Source organism: Triticum aestivum, chromosome 2D (genome assembly GCF_018294505.1).
Source record: "Triticum aestivum cultivar Chinese Spring chromosome 2D, IWGSC CS RefSeq v2.1, whole genome shotgun sequence".
NCBI lineage: Eukaryota > Viridiplantae > Streptophyta > Magnoliopsida > Poales > Poaceae > Triticum > Triticum aestivum.
In genome coordinates, this window is record NC_057799.1 from 501862145 (window position 1) to 501879068 (window position 16924).

A 16924-nucleotide genomic window follows, 5' to 3' on the forward strand; every position below is an offset into this window, starting at 1 on the left:
TTTTTTCTGAATCAGATGTATATAGACATGTTTTTGTGTTTTTTTACTCATTTCGGTAGTATGTAGACCATATTGAAATATCCAAAACATTTTAATATTTGTGAACGGAGGGAGTGGATAACTAAAGTAGGTCAGCCCTGTAATAAAACAAAAAATCTGTCAAAAACAGAAGTTTTTTTTTGACAAGTCAAAACAAAAGTAGTTCGGCATCTGGGCATCACGATTTCAGGGGCCGAGGCTTGTTCGGCCCAACTTGTTGGGTAATCCCCTCCCATTTCAAAAGAAAAAGTCGCTCGCAAGACCCATTCAACACTCTCCCCTTCCTCTTCTCTGTGCTCCGTCGTTCGCCGGGGAGATGATGGGTCGATCTCCTCTCTCCAACGGAGGCTGCTGCTGTGTGATGACCTCCCAACCTTTGCCTACTAGTCTCTCATTTATAATAATCTACTCAGCTGCGCGTTACGGACGGCGGTTACCGGAGGTTGTATGGTAGGTGCTTGTTGTTTTGCCAAGCAGAACCCCCCCCCCCCCCCCCCCCCCCCCGGGAAAATAAATAAATAAATAAGAATTGCTTTCAATCGAGTTGAACATTTTCGGTAAAATCTCCACAGGTGAAGAAACCATCCATGATAAGACTGTAACTTAGGTGTATAATTTGTGCACATGGTGGTTTTTCATTTTAATAGGCTTGAGTATTTTTGTTCTGGTAATTAGTCCATTGCTGAATCTTGATTTCTCAAAAAAGTTATGCTCTTTATTTGTACTGCGGTGATTGCATGCCACTATGGTGCACCTCACCTGAACTGTATATTGCATTGTTCTTCTCACACTGATCATTGATTGCTCTTCGATTTTACTTCGAATGAGAACTGATTAAGTCATATGGATACTCACCGCAGGTCAAGAGCATACCGGATACCTTCATGTCATTGCCCACTTATTTGGATTCATTCACATTCCCTCTCATTGAAGAAGTACATGCTGATGTCTTTTCATCATTGGACGGTTATGCCCAGGCAAACTTTATAGAAATAATCTGGGTGGAGAAGTTTGATGACGAGAAATCAATATTCTGTTTTGAGGTTTCCGAGCCATCAAAGTATCAGAAGTTGAGGGAGACATACAATCCCAAAGAGGGGGACATAATAATTTTGTCCTTGCAGAAACCACAGCATGTGTCTGATTTGAGACAAACTAAGGCATCATATGTTTTCGGTTCAGTTCTGAAATCTGGAGACAAAGAAGATGGAGATTTCCCAGCCAATTTTTGCATCGTTCGGTTTTCATCCAATATTCCCGTTGAAGTAGACCCAGAAACAGGAACGCCTTTGGCGCCATCATTTGCTGTGTTTCTCATAAATATGATGACGTACAACCGTATATGGAAGTGCCTGCATATGGAAGCTTCTGATATCGCTAATCTGGTGTGGCCATACAAGCTAAAGGTATGCCAGTTGTTTATGTGCAAAAATAAGTGTTAGGTCCTTTTTGATACATTGGTATGCCTGATATCAACGTTTATGTGCATTATATTGGATTTATAAGTTTGTACTGTAATATTAGTACATGGACATGCACATGCTCTTCCTGTCTGCTTATGTTTGTTTTGTCAACCTAAGGCTCTCCAATGCAAGAATTCCTTTGCGTTAACATTAGTTTTCTATTGCTTCCACTTTATATCACATTGGCAGTAATGTTTATCATATCCTTGTTCCAGAAAAAAATGTTAATCACATCCTTCTTAATTTCGATTGCGATAACTCCCATATGTTCCTATGCAATGTGTGGTTTCTATAGATATTATTCTAAATAATTGATTTACTTGCCCGTTTCTCCTGTTGAAGGTAGTGCATGATACCTCGTCATGCTCCCAGATATCCCAATGCTTCACTCGTAAATCTATTGATGGTCTTGGCCTTGAGAAGTTTGACTTAAATGATTCACAGCTGAATGCAGTGGCAGACTGTGTCTCAGTAATGGAGAACCACTCGCCTTCCCTAAAACTAATACGGGGACCCCCTGGGACAGGTAAAACAAAAACCATCAGCACTATCCTGTGGGCAATGCTCATCAAGGGCGTAAAGACACTTACCTGTGCTCCGACAAATACTGCTGTATTGGAAGTTGCATCTCGAATTGTCAGGCTTGTTAGAGAGTCATCAGATGGTAGCGTCTGCTTTTTGAATGACATTGTCCTGTTTGGAAATAAAGAGAGGATGAAAATAGATGATAGTCATGATCTTTCTACGGTATTTCTTGACTCACGTGCAAAGCGGTTGTTGCCATGTTTCGTACCACACAGTGGTTGGAGGCATTGCTTGTGCTCACTGATAGATCTTCTTGAGAATCCAGTGACCAAGTACAAATTGCATATTGAGCATATTCTTACAAAAAGGGAGATGAAAAAGGAGATGTCTGAAAAGCATGGGGACAAACCCCTCATGTGCGAGGATGGGCATTGTTCGCCCCCATGTTATCCTTTAGGTCAGCTTGTCGCACCTTTCTCTCTGTTCTGCAAGACGATCCATAACAGGGCTGAAGACGAGGAAGAAGAGTGCCATAAGGAAGGATGGCATGACTATGAAGCTATGATGGAGGCATTCAGAGAAGTACCATTCAAGAATTATTTGAAAGATAGATACAACAAACTTTCTAAGGATTTGCGCTGTTGCATTGAGAAACTATATAATGATCATCCAAGAAAATCAGAAGCAGCGCAGATCTTTCAGTGTATGCTGGAAGTGCTTGAATTAATCAAAATTCTCCATCCTTTGATAAATCGTGACAGGGGTAATGATGACATATGGTCAGAGGAACTTCTTGAGGGCAAAGTAGAAGAGGACTGTAATCCTGTTTCCTGGCCTGAGAAGCTAGCCTGTGTGCGGACTAACACATGCAGTAAATCCAAGTTCAAGCTGGCTAGATCCCTGTGTGTGCAAGGATTAAGATATCTTTGCAAAAACTTTATTCTTCCAGATTTTTACAGTAGGAGGGGAGTTCAATTCTATCTTCTGCAGAGAGCGGAATGCATTCTCTGTACAGTTTTCAGCTCTTTCAGATTATACAATGTGACCATGGATAATTCCCCTTCATCATCAGATACATGTTTGGTCAAGAAGCCTGAAAATTTGAATCTTGGCTTGCTAATTGTCGACGAGGCTGCACAGCTCAAAGAGTGTGAGACCTTAATTCCCTTGCTGCTGCCTGGCATAAAGCAGGCTGTTTTTATCGGAGACGAATATCAGTTACCTGCTCTGGTGAAAAGCAAAGTAAGCTATATGTGTTGACTATTCTCTTCTTCCATTTTTTTTCCCTTTGAATGCGATGTATTGACATGTAATTTGATTATGTAGATATCTGACAATGCTAAATTCGGGCGAAGTGTTTTTTAGAGGTTAAGTATGCTGGGTTATAGTAAGCACCTTCTCAATGTGCAATACAGGATGCATCCAAAAATAAGCAAGTTTCCAGTTGTTACATTTTATGAGGGCAAGATATCTGATGGTCCCAATGTCTCTACTGAGAGCTATGAAAAAAGGTTTTTAGGAAGCAAAATCTTTGGGTCATACTCCTTCATAAATGTAGATGGAGGACATGAAACAACTGAGAAGTACGGGCGTAGCCTGAGAAACACAATTGAAGCTGCTGCAGTTTCGCGGATAGTGCAGAGGTTGTTCAAAGGTAAACAACAATATTAATTCTTCAGTTTTGGCACTCGATTTTTGTACAAATGACCTCCATTGAAAAACATGGATTAAGAAAGTCCTGAAAGCAAGAGAATGTGCTGCGAATAAGAGAAATATGTCAGTGTGAATTTGCAGTTTGAGCCACTAGTAGCTTGTCCTTGGCTCACTGCATGTATAATAGCTCGTTTTTCCCCTCAATTGCAGAGTCATTCTCTACAGGAATCAAAATCTCTGTTGGTGTTCTGTCCCCATATAATGCTCAAGTTTGAGCAATCTCTGAAAAACTTGGGAAATCCTACGATAGGTGTGATGGTTTCTCTGTGAAAGTGAAATCTGTGGATGGTTTCCAAGGCGCAGAGGAAGATATCATTATCATATCAACAGTGAGGAGCAATAAAGCTGGTTCTGTTGGATTTCTCACAAACATGCAGAGGACCAATGTGGCTCTCACAAGAGCTAAGTAAGTTTTTTGGTTGCTCGATTCCAGGGTACCTGCAAAATGATTTTTTTTTGCGAATAAAATGAATTTAAATTATATACTCCTTGTGGTCTTCCAAATTTAACTTTGACAGTTAATTCTTCTACAATACGGTGTTAAATATGAATCCACTGTATCACTTTTATGTCACAAACATGCAGAGGACCAATGTGGCTCTCTAATGCCATCGGTAGTAACTTATTTGTTGCTGTTATTGTCAGGCACTGTTTATGGATAGTAGGAAATGGGAGGACTTTATCCAACAGCAAGTCTGTTTGGCAGAAGATAGTCAAAGATGCCCAAGACCGAGATTGTTATTTTGATGCCGATGAAGATAAAGATCTGTCAAATGCAGTAATCAAGGCCGTCATCGAGCTCGATGATGCTGATAATCTAGTGAAAATGGACTCGCTGCATATAAGCAAGCCAAGGTTTCAGGTATTACCAAAAGCCTTCTGAAAACTGCTCATCATACGGACATGTCAGACCAAAGCGCTGACAAATCCGGTTGCTGGCAAGTGTGAGCTAACGTTTTTCGTGTTTTATATGCAGAAATCAAGGTCCAAATACCGTTCATGAGATGTCAGGAGCCCCGAAATAGTACGCGCTGTTGTTTGTAGGCATGATGTTTGTGTCACCTGGGCTTTGCTGAAGAAACTTCCACCTGCGTTGGTATGGCATGGCTGCTGTCGTGAGATGCCGTATATTTTGTTGAACCTATGTAGCTTGATGCTCGTTTGATCACTCGAGCTCAGTAGCGTACCGTTGTTATTCTGCTATTAGACTGATCGACATGGAACTTTTATTCTGGACAAAACGTTCTTAATTGGCATGCAGCTAGAATGTGGCGCGAAACAGCTTATCTCTGTCTCCCTTTTGAACTGCCGAAACAGCTTCTCACCAGACATTCAGACATTTATTCATCACACACGACACGTGCACTTCATTATTTTGGGGTAAGCTATATATAGAGCGGGTCGCCGGAGTGCACCACGGCGCGGTCACGCGCTTAGCAGTCGATGTGGATGCTGCGCCAGCCGAAGTCGCCGCAGGCCTGGGTGTCCTCGAACACCTGGTACGGCGTGCCGGCGCAACCGTGCTCGCTGTAGAGCGTCGCCGTCTCGCCGCGGAAGTTGAACTCGTGGCCGCCGTGTTAGTGGACGGGGCTGCACCCGCAGCTCCCCGCGCTCGACATGCGCCCCGTGCACGCGGGCCCGTCCCACGACGAGAAGTAGCTCCTCGGCCCCGTCCCGTCCGTCGCCGCCACGGCCACCGCGAGCGCGGCCAGGATGGCGACGGCCATCGCCGCGGCAACCATCTTTGTGGCCATGATAGCTGTGCTAAGGGTAGAAATGGCGCTACCTTTTTCCTTCTGTTCGTATCGCACGGCATCATCCGTCTTATAGGTTCGAGGTTTTATAGGTGAAGCCAAAAAGGTAAGGTGGTCGAGTTCCTAGGACTTGACGGTTTATTGTGTTGTGATTTTTCATTGTGTCTGTCGATCTAGAGAGCTTACATCCTTGCGTACGTGTCTGCGTAGTTCTCTGTTTACCTTTGCTGTTGTCATCAACGAGTCAACGTATATAGGGCGATACTAATGTTGCAAACTTGCAACAAGGCTTGAAACAATAAATCTGAAAACGAACAATCCAGTATTGAAATCAAATCCACAATTTTCTATTTAAAGACTACGTTTCCCCTAGAGAAAGGGACGAATTACGTACACTTTGGAACAATAACAATAACACTGGGACAACTGTACAAACAATCCTGAGAAAGATGTAGCCTCACAATCCATGCTTTGCGAACCTCTGCTAGGTCTGGATCCCTCTACCCCCATTCTGATAAGGAACTTAATGGGTGCACTGTAATTATTGCAAAAATAATAATAACCTAACACTAACTTTTAAAGTCCAGTAACAAACATTGTTGACTTCCCTAAAAAAATATTGTTGACCCCTCAACCCATCCACTATATTAGTTTCTTTCATCAAGCAAGGATACCACCTCAACATGCAACCATAGAAGAAAACTCACCTCAACATGCAAACATGTGTGGGAACTTCCATTATATTATGCTATATTTTTTTTTCAATTGTACAATGACCAAACACAATAAGTAATATGTATGTTTCAGTTTTAGTTATCATATTATTATCCAAATATTCTTGTTCCGTACACTAAAATATACTACAAAACATTCCCGCAAATACGTGTTGGGTATCATCTAGTTTTTAAAACATTTACAACCCACCAACTATTTTTCCTAAAGATGCAGCCCTTCCCCATGAACAAATCATGCATATATGTTATGTCAACAATATGCCATCTAAGGGCATCTCCAGCGCTGACCCGCAAATGGATGTTTTTATGTTCGGACCCCCCCCCCCCCCCCCCCCCCAACTCCTCGTCTTAGTAACCTTGTCAAACACACGACTGTTCCGCTCTTTCCAAATGGAATGCATGACAAAGATGATGAGGCAATTCACCTCTTTCCTCCGTCCTTCCGGCACCGCCTCGCTCGTTGCTTTCCACCACTCCACCACTTGCGCCTGCGCCATCGTAGTGAAACTCCCCCCATCCTTTAACCTGCAGCACATCAAACCAAACAACACACGTGAAGGAGCACTGAACAAGTGATCCAGGGACTCCAGCTCCCGCAAGCACAATGGGCAGCATGTTTGATGTGGCAGCCTCGGCCTTGCGAAGAACTTGAGCTACGGAGGGGCCCAAGAACTCCAGATTTCTCGCACGTCGGGCATCATGGTAAGGCCGAAAAATAATGCCCGGTGTGCCAACCTCGCCGAATAGCGGCCCGCCTTTGATCAAATCCACCGGAAGGAGTCTGGCACCTCAACCATGCTCGCGGCCTGCCGCTGAATTTTGCTCCACAAATATGTAAGCGGAAACAATATATAAGCTACATTGTGGAAATTAAGTAGTTATGTATTTACGTTGGTCTTTCTAGCTCCTTTGGATAGCTCTTATGCTAAGGATCTTGTATGGGAGAAGCATCTTCGATAGCTCTCTAGTAGGCCTTTCTCCTGTCGGTGCAAGGAGAGCCTTTGGGTGTAGAGAAGTGTTCCCCTCAAGTGGAACTGCCTAGGAAGATGATATTCTCAAAATTATCCTGTATAGTTGTGATAAAAGACATCTAAGGAAAGTTCTAGGTACTCCTAAAGCAAGTTAGTGAGAAATATGGTGAGTATTAACTATTGAGTGAGAATATCACGCCCATCGCCAAACCACAACATTATGCTAAAAGAAAATTATTGGATTAATTATTTTGTCTTAATTAATATCTAATCATATAACACAAAAATAAACCGTGAGTGGTGCCATAGAGCAGCACCGTACCATAAAGTGATCCACTATTTGTATAACTAGATGATACCCTGCGCATTGCTGCAAAAATTGATTGGATTTTTTCCGATGAGATTTAGTTGCATGAAACATGAATATTTGTATTAATAATATAAGAAATAAACTAAAAATACATAAGATTTAGTGTATAGTTGTAACATTTATTGAATATATAGCATAGTAGAACCGAAATGGTTGAATCTTTCTCCATCCATGTTTAGTGACATGTCTACTGATGTGACATGTTTGAACATGTTGAGAGAAATGTATTAGCAGAGATCACCTATTTATTTATACTAGCAAAAGGGCCCATGCGTTGCAATGGAAGAAAAAAAATCACAATCTCCAATGGCGATGACCACATTTTGTTCCCATCTCATCGCATGATTTTGAAAATTTGTTCACAAATGCAATAAAACGTTTCTTTTTTTAATTTATCACAAATTGAAGCAATGTTCACATTTTGAAAAAAATATCTTGGTTGTCAAAAAACTTGGTAATTCAAAGAATTATTCCGAATTTCAAGAAAAGTTTTTTAAAAACATACTCTAATATGCCAATCCACCCCGGCAGTTAATTCTTCAAAATTCACGCGGGTATATAGTCATGTTTCACTACACACCTTCGATCATTCGTGACCTTTTTTACAAATTTGGGAACATTTTTACTATTTACAAACATTCTTTTAAAATTGTAAACATTCTTTTTTTATTGTGAACGGTTTTTAAGCATTTTCTTTTGAATCGGCGAACAATTCTAGAATAGATGATCATTTTTTCGATTTTTTCATATAAATTCACGAACATTTTTTGAAATGTATGAACATTTTCCGAGTCAGCAAACATTTTATGAACAATAAACTCTTTTGTAATTCACGAACTGTTTTTAAAATTGTAGGACATTTTTCTAAATGCATGAACATTTTTTAATTAATATATTTTTATACATGGACTTTTTTAAAGAATCATGGGCTTTTTGTGATTTTACGAACATTTTTTTTAATTGCAAACAGTGTTTTGAATATGCGAACATTTTTAGAAAAATCATGAGCCGAAATAGTTGAATCTTTCTCCATCCATGTTTAGTGCCATGTCTACTGATGTGACATGTTTTGCATGTTGAGAGAAATGTATTAGCAGATATCACCTATTTATTTATATGGAATGGGAAAAATACTATTGAAAGCACTAGCACGAAAGCAATAGAGTCCTAACTAAATTGTGCTTTGGCATCTATGAATTTTTTTGCTTTTGGTATCTACAGAACTTTAGATAGTACTATCTACTAATGCCTTATTGGATATATTCCTAAAAAAATGAATATTGTTCTAAACTTTTTTTCTTCAACCGCTTTGGTTTTTCCTTGTACTTTTTCCTTTATTCGGAATTTATCTATTTCAGTTTCCTAAAATAGGTATAATTTTATTCTTCTAAACTTTGTGAAGTTTTAATATGGCTTTATCTTCCAATTTTCTCAAAAGAAAAAGTTCAAAAATTGAAAGATCCTGTATGGTTCTTTGTGGGTTGGGTTGCCGCTGCACCAAACCGCCTCTACATCATCATAGAAACCAATTTCAGTGGAGGCAATGAACTGAGTTTAGACGGTTTTGACAAACTAAGGAACAAATTTGTTCCATATTGGAGGGTAGTAACATATTTGTTTCTTTTTTGGTTTCAAAATAAGTTAAAAATGTGCTATGGAGTATGGCTGTATGGGCATGCCTTTTCTAGATCATGGAAAAAAAAGTATAAAGCTTAGATCATGATCCAAATGCTCCCAAGTGACGAGCCATGAGAAACAGAGGACCATCCACGTGAAAAAGAAAACAACGACAAGCTCCCACGACGAATCTAAGCGTGACACCTGCACCACTTTAACGCCCCCTCTCACCAATCAGCCAATCAGGCCGTCCTTCCACGACAATCTCAAAAGCCAAAGCCAAATCCTCCCAACACGACGCCATCGCCTCCGCCCCACCCTCCAAATCCGGCGCTTTCCACAACACTTCACATGGGCGCAAACGCCCGGCCTCGTCAGCCCAACGCTACGCCGACAGGTCGCCACTCACTCCACGCAATCCCCAATCTCTTTTGCACCAGAACGGACACCGAGTCTGGATCATGGTTTGTCAGAAATGAAAGCGCGCTCAAAAGTGAGGTCGATGGTGCCATGACGAGGCCCCTGCGCACATGCGCCGGGATCTGCAAGATTATCCAATTAGCTCCGTCGCCTTTTAGCCTGTGTATATAAGTGCCGGGTATGCCGTTCTCGAGGTTTATCTGCACACCGCTGAATGCTGATCAGCTAACATCGAGTTCTTGAAGACACACTGCTATTCTTGAGAGCTAGTAGCTAGCTAGAATACGATGGGTGATCTGCAGATCGTGCTGGCCGGGGGGACGATCGAGGCGCAGCACGTGGAGATGAAGGTGCCGCTCTACTCCTACGGCTGCGAGAAGAAGATCAAGAAGGCACTGTCGAATCTCAAAGGTACGCATCATGTCATAGGACCTTTCTACGGGATAAACCGCCTGAGCAATGGGAACGTTGAGGCGGCCATGCATGAATGCTAAGCTTGCTGCTACTTGCAGGGATACACTCGGTTCAGGTGGATTACCACCAGCAGAAGGTGACGGTGTGGGGGATATGCAACCGGAACGACGTGCTGGCCGCCGTCCGGCGGAAGCGGCGAGCGGCGCGGTTCTGGGGCGCGGACCAGCCGGATCTGGGCGAGGACGCTAGGCTGCTGGGGGACGCCCCGAAGCACTACCTGCGAGCGTTCGCCGCGTACAGGAGCAGGAAGTCGTGGAAGAAGCTCTTCCCCATGATCCGGCTGTAACAGCAGCAGGCCGCGAGCGTGATGTTTTGTCTCGGTGCCTGCTGCATGCGTGGCCGCGTGCGTGTTGCACTGCAGGAATGGCCAGGAGTTGCTGGTAGTTTGGTACAGTAGCGCATGATGTTACATATCGAATAAATGTGCTCTGTTCTTGTCTTTTGGGTAATCTGTTGGTTGGCAAACCCTTGCCATGCAGTCGACATAGATTTTCGAGAAAACTTCCAATCTATTCATCATGTCATGGTAGTATAAAGAACAAAAAAAATATAAAATCACATCTATGCGAATAATCGCGAGTGGACATGCCATCATGCGCGGTCGGTATCCACGCCGCACGTTGCCGCGCGATTCGTGCTAATTAAATACACTTCCGTATCTTCCCTCTGCGTATAGCAAACGGTATAGACGCGTATTCCCAGCTGACACATGCAGCCGTGCCCCGCGACGCAACACACGCATTGAACTCTGCTCGTGGCCAGCATCTTAGCCCCAACGGCCACCCGCGAGGTAGCACACGGTGTGGACTGGGTTCTGGCACGACAGCATGTCAGTTTTTAAACGACGGGACCAGCATAAACTTTTTCAGCCTGGCTCCATTCGTTTACTGTAAATGGCTGACAGGACGTGAAGGCACCCATCATCTTTTAAATGCAACATGCAGACCATCCTTTGTCCACCCCGCAGCTCTAATTCTTGCGACTTTGTTCGTCTGCATAGCTAGCTGAACCCAACCATGGAGATATCCGGAAAATCAATTCGGCTCCCGGGTGCATTTGCACACGGGCCCACTTTTGTTTTTTTTCAAATGTTGAAAAAATTGAGACAAATTTTTTTTGTCATCTTTGTCACATACAAATGCGACCTACAAATTTTGAGACAAAAATATCAATCATTTTGGCTTGCGCAAAAAAACAAATCAAAGACCAAATGTCACCCCAAATTTGTTTTTTTTCGCCGACGAAACACTGCTGCTCCGTTCCGCGCGAATTTTGTCAAGCATGTTTGCGACACCAACACGATCATCTACAATTTTTTTCAGAATTTTTTGAAAACATTTAATTTGTTTTTTGGGATACTGTTCATCCGGGTGCAAATGCACCCGGGAGCCAAAACGCCTCCCCCGTAGTGACAAAGTCTTGCATGCACTTGCCATGCAGAAGATAACGATGTGCAGCTAACAGGGATCAGGATTTCCAGAAAGTGCCATGGTTTCCTTTATTATTATTCTCCAAATGGATTTTTTTAAACGGGAATAAATATCCCACTACCAACAGCCATTTAATTGATCACAAAGGAAAATTAATACCGGCCTGCACCCCCATCAATCCACCCATGACTGTCCTGCAGCCCATCAGGACACCCAGGAAGTATTAATTGCTGCATTTGTGTGGAGAAAACAAGTTTATAATCGAAACAAAACATAAGCGTCAATGAGACTTGCGCAGGGTAGCTAAGCAAACGCATAAGCCACACAGTACTCACTACTCATAATGTTCCAGGAAGCACAAGATGAAGAAGGATCAAGCGGTAACCAAATAAACGAAAGAAGCAGAATAGGGCACAGCTTGAAGCGGTCAAATAAACAAAAGAAGGATCAAGTAGAGTCTCGATAGGCTAACCTGTTAACATCTGTTTCCGCTGGAGCTATCTCCTCTTGTTATACGGATACAAAATGAGCTTAGGCAAAACAAACCACAGCAAAAACGGCAGGCCCACACTAATTAAGTGCCATTCAAGACGTACAACAGGTGAGTCGGACTCGTTTAAATGCCAACCAGTGCCTAGACCACCAGTCTATTTAAGATGCCTGTCACATACGCGTATTCATCAAATTAACTCATTGTATCACTTCGGTATTCATTAATTCGCTATATTAAGTGCTAATCTTGCAGCATGCATGGACTGCCCAGATTTCATCCTCGCGTGGCACCATGTCCCAAAAATCCGCGTCACACATCTATGTCCATAAACCACTTAGCAAAAGTTTTGAAATGTTAAAACGGCCTTCCACGTCAACGTATGGATTAATCAAATTAGTATACGTAGAGATCCGCGAACTGAGAGTATCTCAAATGGTTAGGTTTGTTGTGGTGGAATCAACCCACAGAGTTCAAGTCCTAAACATCGATGGTCGTATTTTTCTGAATTTATTTCAGTCATATTGACGGTGTGTGTTCAATAGAAGAAGACGTTCTTGTTGACTACGTAGACGTTCATGGCGACTTCTCCAATCCTAAGATGTGATGCCGGCTCAATATTGGAAATGCTTATAAAAGTAGGGTGTGTTTACGCGCATGCGTTTATAGGGTTAAGTGTGTGTGTATATGTGAGCATCTGCGTTTGTAGTGTGTTAAAAAAAAGTACCTTATAAAGATCTCACCGCCGGTCATTTGATCAAGACATCAAGTTCATAAATCTCTCGTTCATGGCCGGGCTCTATTCCGCGCGTACCGCTGAATATTGAAAACAATTGCTAACCAGGACACGCAAGCGGGGAGCTCCTAGTCGGCGCCTGCTGCAGGCGCCGAGTAGGAGATGCGGCGCTCGCTACAGCGCGGGGTGGGCCGGCCCACGAAGGGGTACCGCACAAAAAAAGTGCGAACACTATCCAAAAAAATAGCACAACTGCGGGGAATCGAACTCACGACACACACAGCGTATTGTATTTGGCTAACCACTCAGACATACGGTTGGAGGTGTTACGTGCAGCACGAAACCTTTAAAAGCAAAGCCGCTGTTACATGATTTCCTTAAAAAAAACAGAAACATCACAGATTTCGGAAAAAGTTTCTGAACATGCAAAAATACTTTGCCCTATTCAATAGAAGTTCAATGATTCTGAAAAAAGTTCATCAATAATGAAAAATAGTTCACAAAAAATTCGAAAAAATTCATTGAATTTAAACGTAAACTTTTGGTTCTTTGAAAAAAAGTTCATTAATTTTGAAAAAAGTTCATTGAATTTGAAAAAGTTCATCGAATTTAAACGTAAACTTTTGGTTCTTCGAAAAAAAATCATTAATTTTGAAAAAAAATCATTGAATTTGAAAACTAGTTCATCTAATTTGAAAAAAGTCAATGATTTTGAAAAAAAGTTCATCAAAATTGAAAAAAAGTTCATCGAATTTTAAAAAGTTCATCAGTTTTCAAAAAAGTTCACCGAATTTGAAAAAAAGTTCATCAGATTTAAAAAAAGTTCATCAGTTTTCAGAAAAGTTCACCGAATTTGAAAAAAAGTTCATAGATTTGGGAAAAAATTCACAAATTTGAAAATAGTTCATCAAATTTCAAAAGAAAAATTTCACGTATTTGCAAACAATTCAATGAACCAGGATGAAAAAGAAAACGAAAAAGGAAAAAAAGGAAAACGAAAAATGAAACAAAAAATAAAAAAAGGGAGGAAACTGGGTAAACGGGAGAATATATAAGAAATAAAAGAGAAAGTTCTATTGTACAGATGCCGCTGGTGTGGCGCAGTGGTCACTCCAACAAAACTCTGTCAGTGGCGCGCGTGTTCGAAACTCCACCAGAGCGTCTCTTTCTTTTTGCGGAATTAAAACACAGAGAAGAAGTTGGGCCGGCCCATCGCCGGAGTGCTGCAGGCGCCGGTTTGCGGAAACAACTGAAACCGGCGCCTGTGGCGCTAAATAGGAAATGCCACGCAAGCGGTCGAGCGCTTGCGCTATATGGGTTGGCCCATTTCGTATTTCCACCACACAGGTTTTGAAAAGGTTCTATAACCTTCCTTGAACCGATTTTCTTTTCTTTGTTTTTTTTAATATTTTTCGTTTTCCTTTTTCTTTTTTAAATCCATTTTTATGCAAACCTTTTTTAAATCCGCAAACGTTTCTTAAAACTGCAATTGTTTTTTCAAATTTATGAATTTTTATATGAGCTTTTTTAAAACAATAGTGAACAATTTCCTGAATTCGCAAATAATTTCCAAATCCATGATAGTTTTTGCAATGCGTGAATAGCTTTTGAAATATAGGAAATTTCAAATTTATGAACTTTTTGAAATACAAGAAACTTTCGGAATTTTAAAATAAAATAGAAGTGCGAGAATATATTTCCAAATCACGAACATTTTTTCAAATATGGGAAGATTTTTTCCAATTCATGAAATATTTTCTTGAACATCTGAAAAAATATAGAACAATTTGAAAATCTATGAACATATTTTGAAATCTGGGATCAGTTTTTAAATTCCTGAATATTTTTTTAATATAGGAATAAATTTCAAATTCATGAAAATTTTAAAATTCTAGATTTTTTTTAAAATTCACTGTCATTTTTAAATAGATACATTTTTAAAATTCATGACCATTTTTAAATAAGATTGCAATTTTCAAATTTAGGAGCATTTTAAAATTGAAGAACCATTTTATAAAATTTTGAACACTTTTTGAATTTTGAAGCATTCCTTGAAATCGAAATATGTCTCAAATTCATGAACACTTTTTGAAATCTGGAACACTTTCTCAAGTTTATGAACACTTTTCAAGTGTTTATGAACATTTTTTAAGTTAAAAAACCAAAAAGGAGGAAGAAACTAGTGGCACCCGCCCGACCAGCACATGGCATGAGCAAGGGTGCGTGTTTGCCTTAAGCGACCGTTGCAGTGCATTTTGCAACTTGGCGCACACCGCGCCCCCTCCGCTCTGGGCCGACACATTTACTTCTTCATTTTTCCTATTTTAAACCCCAAAAAAGTATGTACGACATGATTTGAACCGCGCTCCTCCCGGTTTAGTATCGAATGCACTAACCAGGGTGGGTCACCAGACCTGATGTGCGAGTTTCCTTAAATTCGTGAACTTTTTCAAAGTTGATGATCTTTTTTCTAAATCCATGATTTTTTTTCATTCTTTGAACTTTTTTCCTAAATTGATGAACCTTTTTTTTCCAAAACTGCTGAAGTTCTTTTCAAAATCGATGAACGTATTCAAGTTTGTGATCTTTTCTTCAAAAATGATGAACTTTTTCTCAAAATCAAATGAAAATTTTCAATTTTGTGAACTTTCTGTTTTGCAAACATTTTCCATTTTTCTAACTTTTTCAAATTTGCAATATTTTTCAAAATTCGCAAACTTTTCCTCAAATGGATGAACTTTTTTTATAAAATCTGTAAACCATTTCTGATGTCACATTTTTTCGAAAGTATTTTCTACCAGACCAACAACACAAAAAATGAAGAAAAAAACACTAGCGAGCGCCCGAGAGAGCGAAGCAAGCGGCACAACACTTGGAGCGAGCAGGGGGCGGGGAGCGAACTTGTGTTGCTGCTCCGCGGCCCACTTGGGAACGCGTAAGCGCTATCTCTCCTTTCCGGTGCTGAAGGAGCGGAATAAGAGCCCTCTCATTTAGAAACCCACCGCGGGCAACAAATACCCTACTACATCTACCCAAAAAATACCAATTCCTATGGGGCACTTCTCGAACCTTTAGCCCATTGTGTTGAAGGCTTGGTTAACTACGAAGTTGAAACTCTTTGCGCCTAGGTTATCATGTCTGATAGTTAACCACCTTGCACAACACGGATGGTCAAACAATTCCTAGAGATCATATGCTCCATGATACGGGGTCACCTAGGCTATTAGATTTGAGATCCAGTGGTCATTTTCAGAGATTCGAGGCCTACACGTAATTACTAGTTAGGTGACTCCAAGAGGTCTGTGGGAGCATTGCAGGAAACCGTTGGATCTCGCATTTGATGGCCTAGGTGCTCTCGTACCATGATATCGTACTAGCTTCGAGAACTCCTGATATGCACTCTTTTCCCTCTTTGCAAGCAACCTTCAGATACGGCAGCTCGTATCCTTTTTCAGTATTCATACTTCATATGAATCTTGTTGTGGTTGCAAAACGATATAGATCAAAACGGGCCAAAGCAGGCAGTTCGCTATGAAGTGATGTGGGATACCCATGAAACATTAAAACCGATCATTGATGATGCATGGAAGTTGAACAACCATGAATCGATGGTGCATGATGTTCGGTTCCAGATGGCTAGACTAGCTTCCGATCTTCGGTGCTGGAGTCGAGAGTCTTTCGGCATTGTTAGAAAGGAGATCAAGAATTTCCGAAGGGAGTTGGAATTTCAAAAATGCTGGTGATGTGGACAGCATGCGGTGGCGGTTATAAGAACAGTGGTGGGGCCACGAAGGGGTGGCTCTACGGCATGAGCATGCACATTCCATGGGGGAATGACATGCCATTGAGAAGCTGCTCTAGCACCTCCGCCACTAGCATCGTGTAGTCCTCCCATAGATCCGCCACTATCCCCACCAGGAAAATCGTCGATGAAGGTTCGCCTTCACCTTCATTTCAAGGTTGAAAAGGAATGGGTTTTTACTAGATCGGTTATAGTTCATACAAGTGGCAACCCCTATTTAGATAAGCTGGGTGGGAGCATTGCCCTTGATGACAGTAAGATTCACTATTTTTTACTTTTCAAATTTGTCCAGCATATCATCCATCTTATCACCATCCTCTATATTGCCCAAACCAGTCACACTCAAACCCTCATCCTTAACATAATAATACATGTAGTTAGCCATC

The 16924-nt window shown here is 41.3% G+C and overlaps 1 protein-coding gene and 1 pseudogene across 1 annotated transcript; both read left to right on the forward strand.

The window, feature by feature from the left end:
- The first annotated feature begins 331 nt into the window (after positions 1 to 331).
- LOC123055879 (regulator of nonsense transcripts 1-like) lies at positions 332 to 5005 on the forward strand (annotated as a pseudogene).
- A 4624-nt stretch (positions 5006 to 9629) lies between these two features.
- LOC123049708 (heavy metal-associated isoprenylated plant protein 28) lies at positions 9630 to 10522 on the forward strand. Its single transcript, XM_044472593.1, has 2 exons — positions 9630 to 10017; positions 10119 to 10522. The coding sequence occupies exons 1-2, from the start codon at positions 9894 to 9896 to the stop codon at positions 10364 to 10366; spliced, it is 372 nt and encodes a 123-aa protein (XP_044328528.1). The 5' UTR covers positions 9630 to 9893; the 3' UTR covers positions 10367 to 10522.
- Positions 10523 to 16924: the final 6402 nt, after the last annotated feature.

Coding starts and splice junctions, on each gene's coding strand:
- LOC123049708 (XM_044472593.1), top strand. CDS start 9,894: ATGGGTGATCTGCAGATCGTGCTGGCCGGGGGGACGATCGAGGCGCAG. Junction 10,018..10,118: donor GGCACTGTCGAATCTCAAAG/GTACGCATCATG, acceptor TGCTACTTGCAG/GGATACACTCGGTTCAGGTG.